Below are 20,761 nucleotides of genomic sequence, written 5' to 3' on the forward strand. Positions count from 1 at the left end.
TGATGAAGGGATCCCATTTCCCCATAATCACATCAGCATCCCCCGCATTCATTATCCAATGCTCTGAATTTTGCCAAATTGATGACCATACGAAGTAACCTCAATGTTGCTTTGGTTTGAATTCCACTGATTGCATTACAGCTGAGCATCGTTTTTTATTCTGCGAATTGACAATTCATACATTTTAACTCTTTCCTCTGGAGTTTCTTTTTTAAGATAATAATTTGAGCAAAGTTATAATATATTTGAGATAGTAATGCTTTGTCTCTCAATTCTAGATATTGTAAATTTCCTAAGTATGTAGGTTTTATATTTTTATCATAAATATTTTATAAATTGAATATTATATAAATAATTACCATGTTTAATAACATTACATATCACCTTGTTGACAGGCTGTACTATACCAAATCATCCACAATTTCCTTTTAGTATTTGATTTTTAAAGTGAGTCTAATTTCATGTTAAAAGACTTGTAATTGAGCAAGCTTCCTATTGTCAGTTTTCTTTTATATTTTCTAAAGGTAGATGCTAATCTTGGATTACTTGATCAAATTACATGACCATTTTTAACGAATTTTACTATGTATTACTATGTGACTTACTCAAGAAATCTAAATGTTCTTATCAGTAGAGAAAAAAATGGCCAATGTAGTCATAACCTTGAAAAATTGTGTAATTTTCATCCCATTGATAATTTAGTAACTGTTAAATAATATACTACAGTTACTATAATTTTTATTTCTTACGTAAAATTTCTTTTTAATGCCTTTCCCATTTGTCAAGGATTTTTATATCATTTTTATAAATTTTAATGAGATAACAAGCAATATTATCAGATGCTTATCCTGTCTAACACACTAAATGCTTTAGCAGAAATAATTATATAGTACAGCATTATTACTCTTACTGCACCTGTATTATTCAGTCCTTTCTCTACAGTATTATTTATATATTTTGATATCATGCAATTTAGCTATTTTCCTGTTTCAAACATGTTTGTTTTCTCTCTCTTGCGTTAATCTCTATGAAGCCAACAAGCAAAATTTGCCATTTTATTTCATGCCACCAACTATAGCAAAGCCTTTCTCAATTAATGCATATTTATTTGTATATTGTTTTCTACTTAAGAATCCATTCTATGTCATCTGTACTTTGTATTCATTCCTGTTTTCCTTCTTCCCTCCGTTCCTTCCCTGTCTCCCAATTTCTTTGTCTCACTTACATATTTTATTTTTACTTGAGGAAAAGTTTGACCTATCTCTAAATATGAACAGGGAGTTTGAAATGAAGAACTCATTGGCTCTGTCTTACAATCATCAGAGGCCGTAAATAAGCCTTATTTTGAAATGAGGTTAGGCACATTTCCCCAGTGACATAATGACAGGCTTGAAAGCAGAATATATTGTGCATTTAACTTTAATTTTTAATGGTGAACATTGAAAATGTGTCTTAGCTTTCCTGAAGAAACTCAAGGATTTCTTCATTTAGGGAATTCTGTCCCCAAAACTGTAAGTAGCCCAGGCCTTTTTGAGACTCTGAGGCCCTGGTAAAAAGTTATGTTCCATTGCTTGAATTACAGATGCATCTGGCTACCTGTTTATGAAATTTCAGTACCCCGGGCTTGTTTCTCCTTTTGTTACCATAACTTCCCCACGGAAGACTGCACTGTGGCCCAGTATGCCTTATCATATATAGAATATTCATATGCTTTCCTCTTCAAAGGAGCATGGAAAGAAATACTTGAGGTCAAATATGGACCAAAGATAAGTATAAAAGAAATGAAGTGTCTCTGTGTGTATTAGCAGTTGTTACTTGGAATTGCCTTCCTTTGTCAGTAATACACTGTGCCCTTCTCAGATGAAAAAGAGTAAAAGCTATGAGGTTCTTTCCTGTTAGTTTTTTTTTTTCTCTGACTTTTGGTTTGTCACTGTTCATTACCTAAATAGAAATCATGTGAGATGTGGGCACAGGCTACAGCTCTGATGTTTAGAGTTAATGGCTGTGCAGTAGCCAGAGCTTAAGCTAACGGATTCTTAGGACGGTAATGAATATGTTTAGGGCCCTTTGTGTCGGGCATCTCCGGATTAGCAGCTAAATCAAAGTTGTTGTTATTCTGTGCTGCCATCCGGTGACCGTTTTGTAGAATGCCAAGCTGATGCCTGTCTAAGTTTTTTTGGTTTGGGAATATGTTTTTTTTTTTTTTTTTAATTTTGCATTTTGTTTCTGTTTCTCCAAATTCACAGCCTGGGATTTTTCAGGAAAGCTTTGTGAAATATTTCACTTGGATAATGTGCCCTGTTTGTTCTGTAAATTAGACTTTTATGAATATTACTTTCACTTTCTTCCAATTGTATTTAGCTTCTTCACCACCACCACTCGGTATGATGTCTTTTACATATTAAATAAATATTTACATTTATTATGCTAGAATATCTCCTTCATTGAATTGCTACTATCACCTTCCAGCGTGATTATTACCTGTAAATATGTGTGGAGACCTGAGACCTCTGACTGTAATTAAATTTGGATATTTCGTGAACTCTGTGTCTTGCTTACCTTTTTGTCCATTCAAGAACAGTTTACAAACTTCTGTGTGTAGAAATGGAAAACAGTTTTCTAAAAGATATAATGAATTTTATAGACAATAACTGATTCTCAGAGATGGGTGAATTCACTTGCTGAGCCTCACAAAGGAGGAGAGAACACATTTCAGCATGGCCAAACAACCCACGGCAGGCCAAGATGTGACTTTTCGCCAAGGAAGGCTTCTAGTGTTTCTGTCAGTTCTGTATCACTCTTCTTCATACCTGCCAGGGGACACCACATAGACAGGCCTGATGACGGGACAGCTGCATTCACCTGGTACCTTGGAATGAGAACTATTTTAAAGGCCTATTAGATGTAGCCTGAATTCTGTTTTTATTGCTTTTCTGCCATTAAGTGAGATGTAGCCCCACTAAATTTCCGTTTACTTGTATGTACTCGAGAGGTATTACCTGCTTTGAAGAATTATTTGGCAGATCTATTTCCATATCTGTTGACTATCTTCATCTCATTAGCATTAAAATCCTTTAAGTCTTCCCTTTATTTCTTTAGTTAGTAAGTTCTGTTTGAAGAAACACTGAGACCAGTAGAAGTGAACAAAGTTTACTTGTAAGAGAAAAAGTTTCAGTATTTACCTGGCAGGGGAGATGCCATGATCACAAAGGTGGTTTTCCCAGGGCGAGGCTCATCCCTTGCAGTCCGGATGTGCTGACCCCTGCAATTTCCACAAATGTGGGAAACTCGACTGCATAATTTGTGATAATGGGGGACTGTGTTCATGCTCTTCCCTTTAAAACAAAAAGGGAAAAATTTCTGTAACTCCTCAGCATTCTAAAAAAAAAAGAAAAATCAATTAGAATGTTTCATATTACCCAATTTCCTAGAGATAATTATTTATAGGTGGAGAAAAAGAGGTGACAAAAGGAACAGCCTGTAGTTGCTATTTCGCTTGTGCAGCCCTGCTTGGTCAGTTTGCAGTCCCTGGGGGGCTAGCGTTTCAACAGCTCCGATTAGTTCAGATTCATATGCTTAGTTAGAAAGGTAAACCCTTACATTAGGTTACCATTTATTTTCACATTAAGATAGGTTACAGTTCATCGTGTAAAGGCTGCTTTGAGCCTTACTTACTATTAAAATACATAAATCAGTTTAACGCAATTAATTTTTGTCCAACCACTCTTAGAATCATGTTTGGCATAACTGGTTCATAGTTTGGTGGTTAAATTACACCATGCACATAAACTATCAAGTGGCATACCTCATACAATGGGAGGATGAGAAACAATGGTTCATACTTATGATAAGCTCATAGCTGAAAAATCAGCAATATGCCTTTCTGGAGCTTCAGAGTATTACCACTTTGCCCAGTCTTTAGAAAGTAGGTCAAAATTTATAAGTTTCATAATTTCAAAGTTTCAACCAACAATGTCTTTAAATCTGACATTGATGGGTATCCTTAACCAATATGATATTACCTAATTTCTTCTAGAAAACACAACATAAAGTAATGAACTATAGGTTTTGGAGACAAAAACTCTAACTCTAGGACCTTGAGTAAGTTAACTAACAGCTCTGAGCCTCATTTTCCATATTATTAAATTAAGTATTAATACTTCTATTATATTTTTGCATGTGAAACTAAATCTACACTAGACAATCAAGTCAGTGCCACTTGAACTAATTTTTGCTTATGCTTTGAAAAATATCATAGTAAAACTGAAATGAAAGAGAAGCATCTAAAGGTTTGTAAGCAGCATGTTATTGTTTATATTTTTATTGAAATTCAAGCAGTGGAAGTCAACCCATGAAAATGCTTTTACTTTTATTGTGAGATATAAAATAGTGTTTGCAGTTTATAAATTCATAACAAAATATTACTGCATGTAAGGCACAAAGGCTTAGTCATACTCCAAAGGTTCCAAGGCCCACAGTGCCTCTTCTCTTCATCTCATTTGTCTCATTCACACGACAGAAATACAATTTGATGCAGTTTAAAGTCCTTATACACAAAAAATGAGATAACTGAATTCCATGCAACTTCAATGATAGAGTTCTGTCAGCAAGTCCTGTAAATGATCAAAATCTGAAACAAATTCAAATCAGAATCATTCATCCAGGGCTTACTATTGTTTAGAAACAAATAAGACATAGGATCTCCCTCACAAAAGAAGAGAAACAGAGCTGGAAGTGTTAACACTTAGATTTAATGTGGATTTCAAGAAAGAAAGGAAGGAAGGAAGAAAAGGAGGGAGGGAAGAGAAGAGAAGAAAAGGAAAGGAAGAAAGGAAGAAGGAAGGAAAGGAAAAAAAGTTCTACTATTTTTTTTCTGTTTCTGGCTATCTAAATTATGTCCTGCATAAAGAAAACCCCAAGACTGCTTCAGTTCACCTTACTGTTACTTACTTAGTAGGAGAAAAAAGCACTAAAGCAGAAGTAAAATATGTTTGTATTTTTTTTTATCTTTGCATTACTGTTTTGAAACATTGTCTCCATGTTTTTGAAGCTGACTGGATCCAAGAACATTGTGTTCCTATTTATATGTTAGAAAATACACATTCTGCCTCTTATGAGCCTGTTTATCCTTTAACACAGTGGTGCATCATCAAGAAAACTTCAGACATGCTACAGCACCTAATTCTTTTTGTAAATATTAACCTTACTGAATCACAGTTGTCCTTTCAATCAAACATCTAGATTCTACCATGCAAGTGGAAATAAATTATACAAACTTTAAATATTCATTTTTAACATACTTTTGTGTGGCTTTCTAGGATGAAGTGTTTCTGTAAACTTTTCTGAAACCACTTTTCTAAACCAAATTCAATTGCCTTAAAGTGAATCCTAAGGCAAAAGCACATTCTAACATTTTGATGTAATGGGGAGAAATTTGTGTATATTAGTATCTTTATTTTTTTTTTTTACCATCCAAAAATCTATAATCTTCATGATACCAACACACCCATATACTAACTATGGCAGTAACATTTAATATTTATACAATGCTCAAGGCACCAAGAATTACAAAAGAAAATCAAGAGCATAATTTCAGCATTTCATTTAATTTTTGTTACATGCAGATTTTTTTTCCAGGCCTGAGTTCAATCATTGACTCAATAAATACATATTTAGTGTCTGTTTTGCCCAAGGCACCTGTACTAGGCATTGGAAATATTTCTGTTAAGACAAAATTATTTTTGTCATTTTGTATCTTAATAAAAGAAATGTTATTTATATATTTGAAAAAAGAGAGAAAGAGACAGAAGCGTGTTTTAGAGAAAGAGGGAGAGAGAGAGAGAGAGAGAGACTGACACCCACTGGTTAACTCCCCAAGTGCCTGTAACAGCTGGAGCTCGGCCAAGGCTAAAGCTAATAGCCAGGCTATTTCTCCTCCTAATTCAATTTGGGAGAAAAGTTCATGGGAAGGTTCATTTCTTGCTCCCTGTTCCCTCAAACTCACTATCCTGGGTCTCTTGAGCAGAACCTTCCTACAGCACTTCTTATCCATGGGACACAGACCTGTACTTGATGAGGCTTCTTATTGAAGACAGGATCCTCTAACTTCTCCACTTGGCCCCTTTCAACATGAGTTAGCAAGACCTCAATCACCTTGTTAGCTTACTGATTTTGTTTTCCTTCTCTCTACTGTTTATTTTCATAGAAGACAAATATATCTCTAATCAAAAAATCCTTTGGGGCAACCAATTTTAGCCTTGTCTGGTGCACACCCAAAGAGGTGATACATGATGGCTCAAGCACTTGGATCCCTGCCAGCCATGTGGAAGACTCAGATTGAGTTGTGGGACCCTGGTTTAAGACTGGCCCCAACCCAGCTGGCATTTGGCAAAGTGAATAGATGAAAAATATTTGTTTCTATATTCTCCTCTCTGTATCTCTCTGCATTTTAAACAAATATATATAAAAACTTAAAAAGAACCAGACTAGGAGCTAGGAACACAACCATGCTCTTTCATGAGGTTTCCAGGGTTCAGTCATTTGAACAAAGCAAAATAGGCAGAAATAAGAAGTCAGAACTGAGTATCAAGTCCACATGCTTCAGTTTGAGATGAAGGCATGTCAACAACCAAGCTGATTCACCACTCCAAGATTGTAATGTTTTAATAGAAAATGCAGCACATGAGGAAGTTATGGAAGGCACACATGTGAAAGCAGCATTTAGACATTTGATGATTGGAGTTAATAATCTGAAGTGACTGGGAATCTGAAGACAGTCTATGGTAGACATCACAGCATGATGCTATGAACCATACACATATATTTGCTAAAGATTTATTTATTTGAGAGAGAGATTGAGATTGTCTATCTGCTGATTCACTCCCCAAAATGGCCATAGCAGCTAGGTCTGGAGTAGCTTAAAGCCAGCATTCAGGAGCTCCATCCAGCTCTCCCACATATGTGGTTCTCCCCCAAGGACTTGGGTCAGATTCCTCTCCCTTCCTGGATGCATCAGCAGCAGTAGTGGAAGCACAGTCGCTGGGTCTGATATGGGATGTTGGCCTCACGAGAAAATTTGACACAACAGTCTGCATTAATATGTCCCCACAGCACTATTCCTCCACAGTACAGGCTTAATTATTCCATGAAAAGAATCTATTATGTTACCAATAACCAAGAGCCAGTAGCAACTACTTAACCAATCTATTGTGCTTTTTTTCCATTAGAATTAACATAATTCTTATGTGTGCAACCTTACAGCATTGTGTCATTATTTCTGTATAATATATTTATTGGAATGGATCAGTTAGTCAAAAGACATATAGGTTTTTTTTAGGATGTATTTTATGTTTATTAGAAAGTCAGATATACAGAGAGAAGAGACAGAAAGGAAGACCTTACATCGTTGATTCAGCCCCAAAGTAGTTGCAATGGTCAGAGCTGTGCCAATCCAAATCCAGGTTCCCAGAGCCTGTTCTGGGTCTCCTGCATGGGTACAGGGTCCCAAGGCCTTCATTTTTCCTCTACTGCTCTCCCAGGTCACAAGCAGTGCCGGCAGGATTAGAACTGGTGCCCATATAGGATCCTTGTACAAAACGACACTTCAGCTGCTTGGCTATTATTGTGCCAGGCCCTTACAGGGTTCTCAAAAAAAAAAAAAAATTTTTTTTAAGCCTTCCATAGAATTGTGCTCCAGAAATGGTGTACCCATATGCATTTTTATCCATAGAGTAAAGGAAAATTCATTTCCAATATGCTCATTAATCCTACTTAGAATTAGTCCATTCAATTTTTAACAATTTGATGAGGGAAAGTGGGCAGTATATATTACTATTTTTATACATTTCTAGTGAGATTCAACATTATAAAAATATTGTGAAGTAAGAAATGACCTGAGTTATTCAGACCCTGAAATAAACTAAAACAAAGAGATGTAACAGTGAAAAAAGATGTTCTGCATCTTAGTTTTACTTTGCTATTTTAGCCTACTATAAAAACACAGACATTTTATGTGAGGGAGGGACTTGGATACATAAAAATTGAATTTTTGGCTGTTAAAAGATTTTAGGAGGATCCCAAATTGAGAAATTTTAGTATATATTCTGTGCTTTTAGAAAATTAAACAAAAGCTTTATTATTCAAATCCCATACAGCTTATAGACTTCAATGAAAACAAGACTTCTAAGAAGATTTGTTAAAATACAGGCTTTGCTTGTTGAAAATATCACTCATACTTTTTCTTTACTTCTTCATTTGATAACGTTTTTTTCTTCTGCTTTTCTTTTCCTAAGGAAAAATTGGTCTACTTCCTGGGTCGTGTTGTCCAGTCGAAAAATTGAATTTTACAAAGAATCCAAACAACAGGCTCTGTCCAACATGGTAGGTAGTTCTCTGCTTCCACGATTATCATCTTCTCAGAAATATTGTTGAATTAAATTGTTCATTTCATCAGGAATCACACTAAATCCTACAGGCTACCAAATCGGAAAGCAGATGAAAGAAATGGCTCAATAAACTTTTAATCAGATGAAGGGAAATAGAAGTCGGTGTCTGTTTTATTAAGTGGTGCATTTGGAGAATAATCACAAAATGAGATAAATGGTGAGCAGCTATGTAGTAATGTGAAGGTAACACTTTAAATTAAGGTGCCATTTGTAAATGCTTTATGCTTATTTATGGAATAATCACTAAATGCAGCTACTTACTCAAATAATGTATTATAAAACATGTTATAAAATGCATTAGTAATAAATGCCTACACGATGAGGCTATGGGAAGCTGTTTTAAAGAATATTATAAGACGTAAATCGTATTAAACCATGTATGTGCATCTTTAATACATGAATTTAAGTTGTTATCTAGCATGCTATAAAGTGCTTCATACATTAATAAATAATAATAAAGTCTTTATAAATGGCACCTTAATATAAGGCTTTATCAGTGAGAAAACACTGGGTTAAACAAAGTCATTTTTTTATCTTAGTCTAACTGACATTCACTGTGTTCAGCTAACCTTTCGCAATATTTCTATGACTTCATCTAATGGAACTAACACAATTTGTGTATCCTGTAGTTATAATAAAGTAAAATTTGTAGGGTTGTGTTTCTGTACCTGGAGGAGAGCTTTGCATATGCCCACGGAGGCTTAAGAGTATGTCTGAACATTTTTGAACTAGTTACTGGGTCAGTTCCAGCTCAAAAACTTGCTGCCCCAGAACACAATAGCAGCCACAAGATGTACCAGACAGAGAGCAGGTAATATCTGACAGCCTGCTGATTAGGAAGGATTTGGGGGAAGAACCAACTTGCCATAGTCCATTGGCCTGACGGACAATAGGGAAAATAGTCTCCTGGCAAGTGCTGACCACAACGAACTAATTTATATTTGGCAGGTAATGAAACAATGGAAAGTTCTTTGCTCTGCTGCCACTAGTCACATTTGCTATGTAATCCTCTTTAAGTAGGAAATAGAAAATCATTTTCTAGGAGATGTTTTTAAAAAGAAGAGCTTTTAGTAAGAACAAAGGTAGCATTTGGCTTGCTCCTGATAATTGAAATAGCCTTTATGCCTAAGTGGCTTGCTGATTTTGGTCTCTGTGTGGTCCAATCTGTAAACTAATTAGGAATAAATTAAAATCTATCTTAGTCCTTTGTATTTTTAACCTCCTAAGAAGTTTGTTTTACGGTTTTGTTTTATTTTTATTTTTTTGGCTACAGTAAGGTATTTTTTAGGAAAAATAAAGTACCCCCAAGAGCCAGGCACAAAACAATTCCCTTCTACTTGCAAGTCCTTTGTCTTCTGCTTGAATGTGTTCTAAGGGAGAACTCAGGAAGGGAGGAAAGTCCCTTGCCTTGCTGAGTTGGCTGCTGGGAAGATGATCTTCTTCCTGCTGAGTGAGAAGAATTCCATTGGAGCAGAGTTTGTGTGAATGTGCTGTGATAATGGGAGAGATTAGATTCCATATTAAAGCATTTGATTTATTTTTATTTTATTATTTTAATCTCCTGATACCAGGAGGTACAATTATCAGCTGCTTAATTTCGTACAGGTGAAAGAAAACTCCTTTTCACATTGTAGGCAAACCTTGCCTGTTAGCTCACTAATTGCATGCCTCCAGTCCAACCTTCAGATTTGTTTGAGATTGACAATGGATTCGATTTGTAGAAGAAGCCTGTTAGCATTTTTTGGCAGCCCATATTTATTACTTTTGCCCCCCTTTTTAATGCTCTCACGGTTTTTCCCAGGCATTCATTGTCTTCAAAGTGAATTTAGGGCAGGAACTAACTGTGTTTTGTGGTAACGGGCAAGAGAATTACAGATCCCTGTTTGTACTGCATGAATTGTCTTGCGAGTCAACTTCTTGGATTTGTTTTCAACCGAGTATTAAAGGCCTAGTGGGATAGCCCACATTTACCAATTCCAGTCTCCAAGAAACGATACAATGATTGCCAGGCCTTGATTAAAGATGCTGCGGTTTTATTTGGAAAGAGATTTATGCTCAAATTTCAGAATTTCCTTTACACCCTCTTAGACACGACCTGGTGATGCTCATTGTCCTTTAGGAAAGTCTGTCCTTTCCTCCAGGGGTCAGTAGGAGCCTCCTGAGTGAGTGCAAAATGTGGTATAAAAGGCTAAACTGTGTTTTGAAATTTATAGGATGATCTTTGAATGCTAATGCAGTGGTGAGACAAAGGAGCAGTGTAGCTAAGAGTACAGCTTTGAGGTTGGACCACAGGGGATGTAATTCTTTCTGTCACTTAATAGCTGCTGAATTTACTAACTTGCCTGAACTGCCAATCCTTACCTGTAAAATGAGGTCAGTAATTCTCCGAACAAAGCAGTAAGGCATGAGAGTATTAATCAATGATAAAAAACAAAAACAAAAAAATGCATACTAGCTGTATTACAAATATACATGTATTGAACTAGAATGTATTCTTTGAAAATATGTGAATATTCTATAGAATATTCATTAGAAATTAAATGAAGTTAAAATTTCATACTTGAAATTCCTTAGAAGTTTATGCAAGTGAAAAAAATGTTAATACCGCAAGGCTTACAAAGAGAGACTTACGTTTTGTATGAGTAGCTTAAAATGTTTAGGGCACTGACTCCTGTTGAAAATACAGCCAGTCAGCCACGAGGGTCTCCACAGAACCTCCTGCATGACTAAGAACTGTGTCTTCCTCTATTGATTCTTACCTGTAATAGTTTAATGATTAGAAACTAGGAGTCTTCCATCAGTTCATGGAATATTCAGATTATGGGAAAACTATATGTGGATACTAATTTTTTTTGCCTGAAAATGTCCTTATCTTTTAATTTCATTTTCTCATAAACATTTGAAGTACACTTGTGTGGCATGTTATAACGTGATGTCTGATCTCACCGTCCATGATTTCCTTTCTTGTTTATCGCTGAAGTTCTTTCAGTTCACATCTTATTCAGGTAGGCTTGCTATGACAAAAAGCCACGGAGTGGGTGGCTTGAACGAAAGACATTCCTCTACTACAATTCTAGAAGCTGTGTTCTACAGAATACAGGCACTTGCAGATCTGCAATCTTCTTAGGGTCCCTAACTGGTTGTGTGTGTGTGCTGTGGTGTGAGAGAGAGAGAGAGAGACAGAGAGACAGAGATCATCTTCTTATCTTCTTGAATCCTCATATGGCAAAGACGAGAGAAAGCACACAGTGTCATATCTTTTCATCTCACCTCTTCATATTCCCACTTCCCAATACTGGCATTAGGACTTTGAGCTTCAGGGGGAATAACAGGGCTTATAATAGTACTCAAAGTGCATTTATATAAAAATAGAGTTTCCCACATAGTAGTAAATTCATTAGTCTATAGTAATTCCTAACAGTGGTTCTGAGTCCTTAATGACGTGTATTCTGAGAAATTCATCTCTTATGGGCCTTGTGGTGACATTCTATTTCAGCTCACACTTATTAGAATGAATCTATATATTTTTTCATATTCTGAGAGACACATCTCAGAATCTGAATATCTCCCGATTTTGAGTCAACACTCCATTCTCTTCATCATGTGGAAGATTTCATTCCACTGTTTTCTGACATTCACTGTTGCCATCCAGAAGTCATCTGTTAGAATAGCAACTGTCCTTGTTGCCGGTGCTGTTTTCCTTTTTGCTTTTGTTCTTCACCACTTTTTCCCGGAAGCATGCAGATGTATAGCTGTTTCTACTCTCAGTGTTGTTGTGCTTTCTGAAAGAATCTATAGTCTTCACTTTGTTTCAGAAAATTTCCAGCTACCATCTTTTCAAATGTATACTCCTTTAACATTCTGTTATCCCCGTCTAAGCCTTCAGTTGAAACTGTGCATTTTTTTCTCAGCATGCCATTCAAATGTTTTCATTCATTTTTGTCTATCATTTTCTTTTACTGAGCTATTCAGAAAATAGTGTTTTATTTATCTTCCGATTCTTTACGTCGGTTTTCTTTTTCCATGAAGAATATTTTTAAGTTTAATTATTAGAACTGTAATTCCTAAAGGTTTGTTTCTTTTTAAAAACACTATGTAACTTGTTATAGCAAATTGTTTTCTGAAGTTATTTTTTGAAACTCTTATTAAAAGTAAGAGATTTAATCATTTTATAATGCTTCCTGTGATTATCATATCTGACATCTGGTACTCTTTCTCACTCATGTTGCTTTGTTTCCTTGTGTGTTTGATTATCTTTTTGTGTTAATCATTGTTATTGAAATATTACCACGGGAGATTCTCTGATGAATACATCTGTCTTCTGAGTGCTTTATATTTTTTTTAAGGACTCTGATATATTCCCAGTAACTAATCATTTCCATCTAAGTTGACAGTGTAAGTTTCTCAGGTTAAGTCTAGATAAGTGGATATCTGCAGCTGTGTCACAACTTTTAATGGACATAATTGATCTTTGCTTTTTCTTTTTTATTTTGTTACATTATTCATTTATCTACTTAATTTTCTTCATGCTCTCTTGGGATTGGAGGAAAAGAACAAGTTTAATATTTGTTCTCCCTCATCCTTTTATAACAGCTCAGGCAAGATCTTGTTCCATTAATCTATGAAGTTGATTGGCCAAACCTCAAAGGTGTAATATAGACAAAGAACCTCAGGGGAAAATGTAGTTATGTTGCTTTGATATTCAGCTCTCCTCTCAAGGTTCATATTCCCATTTCACAAAAATATTTACTCTGGCAGTCCCACCATATTTTCAGATTTTTCATTCTTTTCAGGTAATTTTGAAGTCTTTTATCCAGCATTTTTTCATTGTTTTCAGTGAGAGAGTTGATCCAAATAACATAGCTTCTCATTACAATATACCTCACTTTAATTTAAGTGTGCATTTGTTTAATCAAGTTTGTTCTATTTATATAAGCTTTAGTGGGAGAAAAGACTTCATAAGAATATGTATTGAAATTCTACAATGAACAGCTTGCTCGTTAGGGCTACATATAGTGCAGAGTGATATAATCAAGATATAGTCTTGCCTTATGAAATTTCTGCCAAAAAAATAGAACGGGAAGAAATAAGAAACACAGTAAAGTTTTTTTTCTTTCTTTTTGAGATTTACAAAAGGGAGTACTCACATCTGTGAAAGATTTGAATTGGGCCTTGAAGGATGGTTATAATTTCAATATGTGGAGATTTGTGGGCAGAGAATGTAGGGAAATGAGAAACATGAACAATGGCATGAAGCTCACAATGGGCAGAGTCTGTGTACTGAAAAGAGAAATGCATTTCTAGTTTGGTTGAAAGACAGGATAAAAGAAAAGGATTGAGAAAAATTCTATGATGGAGGTTTGCTAACAATGGCAAATCTTCAAAATAGTGCATTGTATTCACTAGGTATCATCATCCTGGAATAGTCTATAATAGCTTTTCTTTCAACAAATACATACAAAACAGAGGTAGAGTCTGGTGGATGTCTTCACAGGACCAGGATTATTGTGCGGCCACAACAGGAGAAATAGCTCATGATTCCAGGAAGATGATGTGTAATGGAGCAAAATCTGCTTCAAAAACCAGTTGTTTGCAGATAGAGATGATTCTAAAGCACATTCATGGGGGAGGGGCAGGGCCGCTGGTGTTTTCACTTCTTTGTGCACTCCTTTGACTTTAGAGGTCCTAGAAACAGAGCTCCATGTGATTTGTCTTTGGAGGTCTGTATATATAGTTTTTGCATTTTTTCAGATACACATTTATTTTAGTATCAGTGAAGTATTTCAGGTGACTTTGGAACTTCAGATTGTAACGTGTCTCCTAGGTAGCTGCTGTGTTTGAAATGAGCTTAAGGTTTCTTTTTGTGAGGCACAGACACCTGACTTTGTGCATCAGATGTGTAAGTTTGCTTCCCTAGCTAAGCAAAGTGTACTGATGGGTTGCTTTTTGGAGGAAAGATCAACAATTTAAAACTTCCATTTATTTATTTAGAAACAATTAATGTCCCTTATCCATTGTCATATAATAATTTTTAAACTGTAGTGATATCCAGATTGGTAATATATGAACTCCATTCTCAATATGCGTATAATATGGTAAAAAAATAATATGTAGGTTGACTATAATAAACCATAACTGAATTGACTAAAACTATAAGAAAACATGCTGTGAAATCTAGATTCAAAATACATGTAGCATTTTCTCAGGGAAATTAGTATTACTCATTCTATGTATCTCTTTCCTCATTCATTCTACAAATGTTATGGAACAACCTGTATATTAAATCTACTCTACTAGATTTCTGAAAGACATAAACATGGATCAGATTCTAACTGTCTCTTTGTGGGTCCAGAAACCGAGACAATACATGCATAAACTAAGTATTTGTAGTGAAAAATTAGACATTGACAGTCACCCTTAACTAGCATGGACAGATATAGGGGTTAACTTTATGGTAACTCAGAGGACAGAACAGTTGCTTGTGGATAGAATTTTTTTTAAAGATTGATTTACTTTTATTGAAAAGGCAGAGAGAAGAAGAGGGAGAAAGAAAGATATTCCATCTGCTGGTTCACTCCCCAAACAACTGCAATAGCCAGAGCTAAGCTGAGCTGAAGTCAGAATCAAGGAACATCTTCGGGGTCTCCCACATGGGTGCAGGGTCCCAAGGTTTCATGTTTTCCTCTATTGCTTTCCCAGGTCACAAGCACGGAGCTGGGTGGGAAGTGGAGCAGCCAGGATTAAAACCAGTGCCCATATGGGATCCCAGTGCACATAACTCAAGGACTTTAGCCACTAGGCTACCATGCTTGGCCTTAGAAATGATTCTAGAGGGCCTGGCACAATGGCCTAGCAGTTAAATTCCTTGCCTTGAATACTCTGGGATCCATATGGCCGCTGGTTCTAATACCGGCAGCTGCTCCACTTCCCATCCAGCTCCCTGCTGGTGGCCTGGGAAACCAGTCAAGGATGGCCCAAAGCCGTGGGTTCCTGCACCTATGTGGGAAACCTGGAGGAGGTTCCTGACTCCTGGCTTTGGATCAGCACAGCACCAGCTGTTGTGGTCACTTCGGGAGTGAATCACTGGATGGAAAATCTTCCTCTTTGTCTCTCCTCTCTGTATATCTGGCTTTGCAATAAAAATAAATAAATCTTAAAGAAAAAATGATTCTAGAACACATTAATGGTGGAAGAACATTGGAGCAGATTTTTCACAGATGAATAGGATTTTGATGCAGAAATGGGATATAAGACATTATGTATAGAAATAAGAATGTTAGGGACAGGTTCATCTTAGCACATGAAAAAACTTAATGCAATATAGTTTTCTGGGGTTTGATGCTCTTCTGATTCCTAATCCAACTCCCTGTTAATGCAAACTATAGAAGTCAAACATGATTGGTTTGTAAAATTGGGTTTCTGCCATTCTCTTGAGTGATTTCAGTTGAGTTCCCAGCTGCATCTTTAACACAACGTAGTCCTAACTTGCTGGCATTTATGCAACCAGTGGATTGAGACATTATTCTACATCACTCCCCTTCCCGCCAACCATTGCCAAAAACACCTCCCCTACTGTGTGTGTGTGTGTGTGTGTGTGTGTGTGTGTGTGTGTGTGTGTGTGAAGGAGAGAGAAAAAGACCTCTATGTCTGTATCCCTCTGAATATGTACGTTTGAAAATAAGAGAATAAAGCAATGATAAAATAGGGTAAACTAATGCCTTAATGCATTTTGCCTTCACCCAGGCTCTTTATGCTATTCATTGTTCTTGAAAATATTTTAATGAAGTTTTCCTGGGGTCTAGAGGGAATGTGCCCTAATCTAGAATATTTTTGTCTGTCTTCTACAAGACCCCTGGGAGTAATGTCTTTGATGGATTGTTTCAGAATTAGTTGAGTGATTGCCTTGTGGAACAGCAAGCAGCAGTTTTAACTGAAACTGTAGAATCAGCTTTTGAGATGTGAAAAGACAAGACTTGGTTGTGTAAGCAAGGCGGAACACATCGTAACCTGGTATTAAATATTCTTAAATTAAGAGACTCAGAGTTTTTGATGACATGTTTGGGGGATTGAGATGTGTTTTTTTAAATCAATTTTTAATTTAAAAATATAGGACTTGCCTGAGAGACATGTTCTAAAATCTGTGCAAATAGATGAGAGCAGAAAGTCCTGTGATCTTATTGGTAGAGAAAGTAGCAAACAGGTGGGTTTTATCATTGTGAGGTTCAATTTAACTGATTTGTTATAGGGTTTCTTTTTATTGAGAAATTATTCCAATATTCTTATAGTTCAAGACATATAAGAATGTGATATATATATACACATATATATTACATATCCCATATATAATACACATATATATGTATGTATGTATGTATGTATGTATTATTGTCCCCCACAGTTGTGTCATCACACATCACCTCAGGAAGCAGCAGTAGCAAACTGGAGGGTTTTCATATGACTGCAGAATCTCTATTAGTGTTACTCCCCACACTGAAATAAATACGGGTGTGAAGCCTGTTTCTCATATCGAGATTTCTTTTGTGTCTACATCTGCCAATAATCAGATCCCTAGACTCCATCTGATTAGTCAGATGGATGAGATCCACTGCTTCTTTTGTATTTATACATACTATTTGGAGAATTTAAGATCACTTTTGCCATAAATTCAGATATTCTTTGTAAATATAATATTTCCCCTAAGATTGTGTGGTACTAAACTCAGTGTTCTTAACAGGAAACCCAGATATTGCTTGTGTACAAGAATGTTTCAGGTATTTTTATGTTTTTCACTTCATATTATACTAATACTTAAATCAAAGATGGTGACTAAGGATTTTTACTTCTAATGACAGAAAACTTTTCTCCAAGAGATTTAAAAACTATTAACTTTTCCAAATCACTCTTTCAGTCATAACCTTGTGAGCCAAAAAAAAGCATGAAAGGCCTCATTAAAATAATGTTTGTCTTTTTAATATTGTTTGCTTCCAATGTGAATAATGAACACTAGCATTAATTAAATAATGCAATACATCTAATGCTCATTCAGTGTAGTACGACTTTAACAACAAAATGATCTTATTTGTGGGAGTAAAATGATGTGATTTAACAGGAAGATGAAAATAGTTTTAATCAGAAAGCTATTCATGAATTATTGAGTATTCTGTGCATAATGAATATAGAATGATCTTGTCTTTATAGAGTAAATCTTGAGCCCTTATTCTGACCCCCGCTATAGAAGATTATGAAAAATGGAGAAACAACAATAGATTTATCAACCTTAGCCTAGTGAATGAATTTTAAAAATAACCTTCTAATTCTAACAATAATAGTGCTGTGGATTTTTTTTGTAGAGTCAGCATAGAATCATTAATACAGCTTATTAATAATTTTTTGTTATTGTGGCCTTATCATGCATTTATTAATTCTAAAAATGTACTATCCTAAGTTTGGAAAAGAGCACATAGAGATGGAAGCAAAAAATTAATTAAATTCCTAGGTTTAGTAAAAAAATGAAATAAAATGATCAGTATTAGTATACATGAAGCTGTGTTCTCTCAGTTGTTGCCAAGATTTTGGCCACTAAACCTAAAAATTCTGAATTTTCCATTATTTTTAATAAGCATAAGATCTGTGAAATTTATATGATGCTTTATGATAACATCGTAGCTTATATCATTCCTTAAACCTTACCTTGGGCTCTCCTGGAAAACTTTAATTATAAAGATTGACTCACTGTTTTTTTATTTTTTGGTCAACAGTTCATCTGTTTAATAAGTTGTACTTCTCTAAGATAAAAATTATCTTTATCCTATAGTATGCATTTGGAATTTACAGAACACTTACATTTAATTTTTAAAAAATTCAGTGTGTCAGGAAGCAATGTATCATATCATCCTAGCCAAAAACAACTGTTTTCAAATTATACTTGCTGGCTAAAATGCTAGGTTTTTCATTCTGTTTGCTCTGTGTTCTTGATTATTTGCAATATTAGGTTAATAGGATCTAAATATAAAGTTATGTGAGGATGTTAGAAAACTGATGTAATAGACCTTCAAAATAGCAAGTGTGATATTCGTATTTGTTATTGTTGCTGTTATTACTACGTGGATTAAAAGAGTTCAATGGTTAAGAGTTTTGGGAAATACATGAAGGATAGGCAATAGGGGAAAGATCTACATGTGCTTTAAAACCTTCAGCTCAGAAAGGTTTCAAATAATTTTGCTTATATCCCAGTGATGAGAATGACAGACCTCATTTCAAAGTAAAGTGGACTTGGGAGGCAGGGAGGAAATGGAATCTGCAGCTAGCGAATTGCTTTCCCATGATCACTCTCATCACTCAGAGAAAAGAGAAGCACCACATTTTTTGATGGAGAACTATACTTTTATCCCACAGAAAGAGTAATGTCAGTTGTCTGAGCCTTGGTACTCTGAAGACAAGCCCTGGCTTAATTATTAGATTTGATGTGAGGGGTGCACAGAATGAGAGATGAAGTGATAGTGAGCAGTACAGGGGATGATTTACCATGCTGACTCCACTTTGCATCAAGTGGCTTTACTCTGTACTTGGCAGGTGCACTGTTTGATGTGGAAAGAAGCTGCAAGTAGACTGAAGAAAGCCTAAAGAAACATGTCAAAGAGAGGGGAAGGAGGGAAGAGAAAGGAAAAGGGGCTATCTGTGAGGTTTCTTCCCATCTCCTGCTTTCCTGTGGTTTGAGTTCAAGAGCCATTGTTTTCACTCTGCTGTACTATGTGAACTCAGGTTTTTGGGAAAGCTAGATTTGATATGGTAAACTGATATTTAATATGTACCTAGAAATGATTGAGATAGCCAGATGTATATATACACTGTCCCAGCCTGCAAGGAAGGCTTCATAAGAGAGGATAGTTCATGTTCCTCACTGGCAGAGGCCATGTGGTCCAGGCAGGATTGACAATCTACCATGGACTGCTGAGTGGGATGCAGTTTAAGGCACAGACTTTAAGAAGTTATCTTGAGCATTGAAAATGTGTATAAAATATTTACCTTAGAGAATTAGATTATAATTCATTTATAGTATAAATGAACAACAATATCAGCATTTAGCAAATATAGCACAAGTAGAAGTATTATATTTATTCTAGCAAGATGTTGATTCATATATATATATATATACATTTCTGGAAAAAGAAAGAATACTTTCTTCTGAAGAAAGCAAACAAACAAAAAATCACATTCCAGTGTCCAATATCACTAACAAAATCTTACTTTTCTAAAATTGTGGTTTGATTTGGTCATATAATATGCTGAGAAATTTCACTGTAGAAACAATTTCAGATATTATTAGCATCATTTATATTCATATGCATAAAACTCACATCTTCTACTCAAAGTATCAGTTTCTATGCTGACAGTGGCCATACTTTAGACATTAATAAGATCAGGTGGCCATTCAGCATTCTTCCCTAAATCATTTTGCTCAAATGAGAGTTTATAAGTGAGTTTTCTACTCCTTCATGAATGATTTTCCAGATTCAAAACCATTTATGTGATAAAACTTAATTTCTTTAAACATATATTTATTTCATGTTTCAAAAGGATAAAGGCAATTTGAGTCTGTATTCTGAAACAACAATTAATCTTGTGTAAAAAATGGTAGCTAATAACATCTCTCATAAAATCTGAGCTTTATTTTTTTCAACCACACTATTAAAAGGGAATGAAAGTTAATAGGTCCATGATTTGTTGCCTATACACGTACCAAACTTCATCATGGAAAAATACCATCAAACAAAAGAACATCTGACCTTTGATATTTCCTTAATACACATTAAAAGACTATGGACTCCAAACATCCCATAAAGAAAAATAGCAAACTAAAGCTAAAGGCTTAATCTAAGTTAAAGGAAAACTTATTATAAGGAGAATACCATCAGCTATTATTGGGAAGTGATGAAGATGGACTCACAGAGCAACAGAATCAGAAGTGGACAGGACATAGGATCAATCTTCAAGGACTACATTGTTCCAACAAAGAGGCTTTTATTGTTTGCTGTCCCAAAGCAGTAACTCTTCAATAATTATACTTAAAAATCAGTCACTATTTTAAGTTTGTCTCAGCAGAGCTATGATATATACATTGTTAGATGTAAATCCATATTTAGTCAATTTTTAAAAAGCTTATTTTTATAATGTACAATATGATCAATTGGCATCATACACTTCATTAGCAGACTGTTCCTTGTGTTTTATAGCTTCAAAATCAGAAATATGTTTCCTATTAAAAGATTCTTTAAATTCAGTATCCTTGAATAAAATCTTGATAACCTTCCAAATAA

The 20,761-nt window shown here is 35.2% G+C and overlaps 1 protein-coding gene and 1 non-coding gene across 6 annotated transcripts in view; both read left to right on the top strand.

The window, feature by feature from the left end:
* The window catches only part of ARHGAP15 (Rho GTPase activating protein 15), a 616,474-nt gene that overhangs the window by 87,593 nt on the left and 508,120 nt on the right, over positions 1-20,761 (top strand). For all 5 annotated transcript variants that reach the window (XM_040971526.1, XM_040971524.1, XM_040971525.1 and 2 more), the window contains exon 5: positions 8,292-8,379. In XM_040971526.1, the coding sequence (XP_040827460.1) occupies positions 8,292-8,379 (88 nt within the window). The remainder of the gene's footprint in view (positions 1-8,291; positions 8,380-20,761) is intronic.
* On the top strand, positions 3,175-3,338 carry LOC121150977. Its single transcript, XR_005883078.1, has one exon. It is a non-coding gene; the product is annotated as a U1 spliceosomal RNA (small nuclear RNA).

Source organism: Ochotona curzoniae, unplaced genomic scaffold (assembly GCF_017591425.1).
Source record: "Ochotona curzoniae isolate NIBS_2020 unplaced genomic scaffold, NIBS_Ocur_1.0 contig_2210, whole genome shotgun sequence".
Classification (NCBI taxonomy): domain Eukaryota; kingdom Metazoa; phylum Chordata; class Mammalia; order Lagomorpha; family Ochotonidae; genus Ochotona; species Ochotona curzoniae.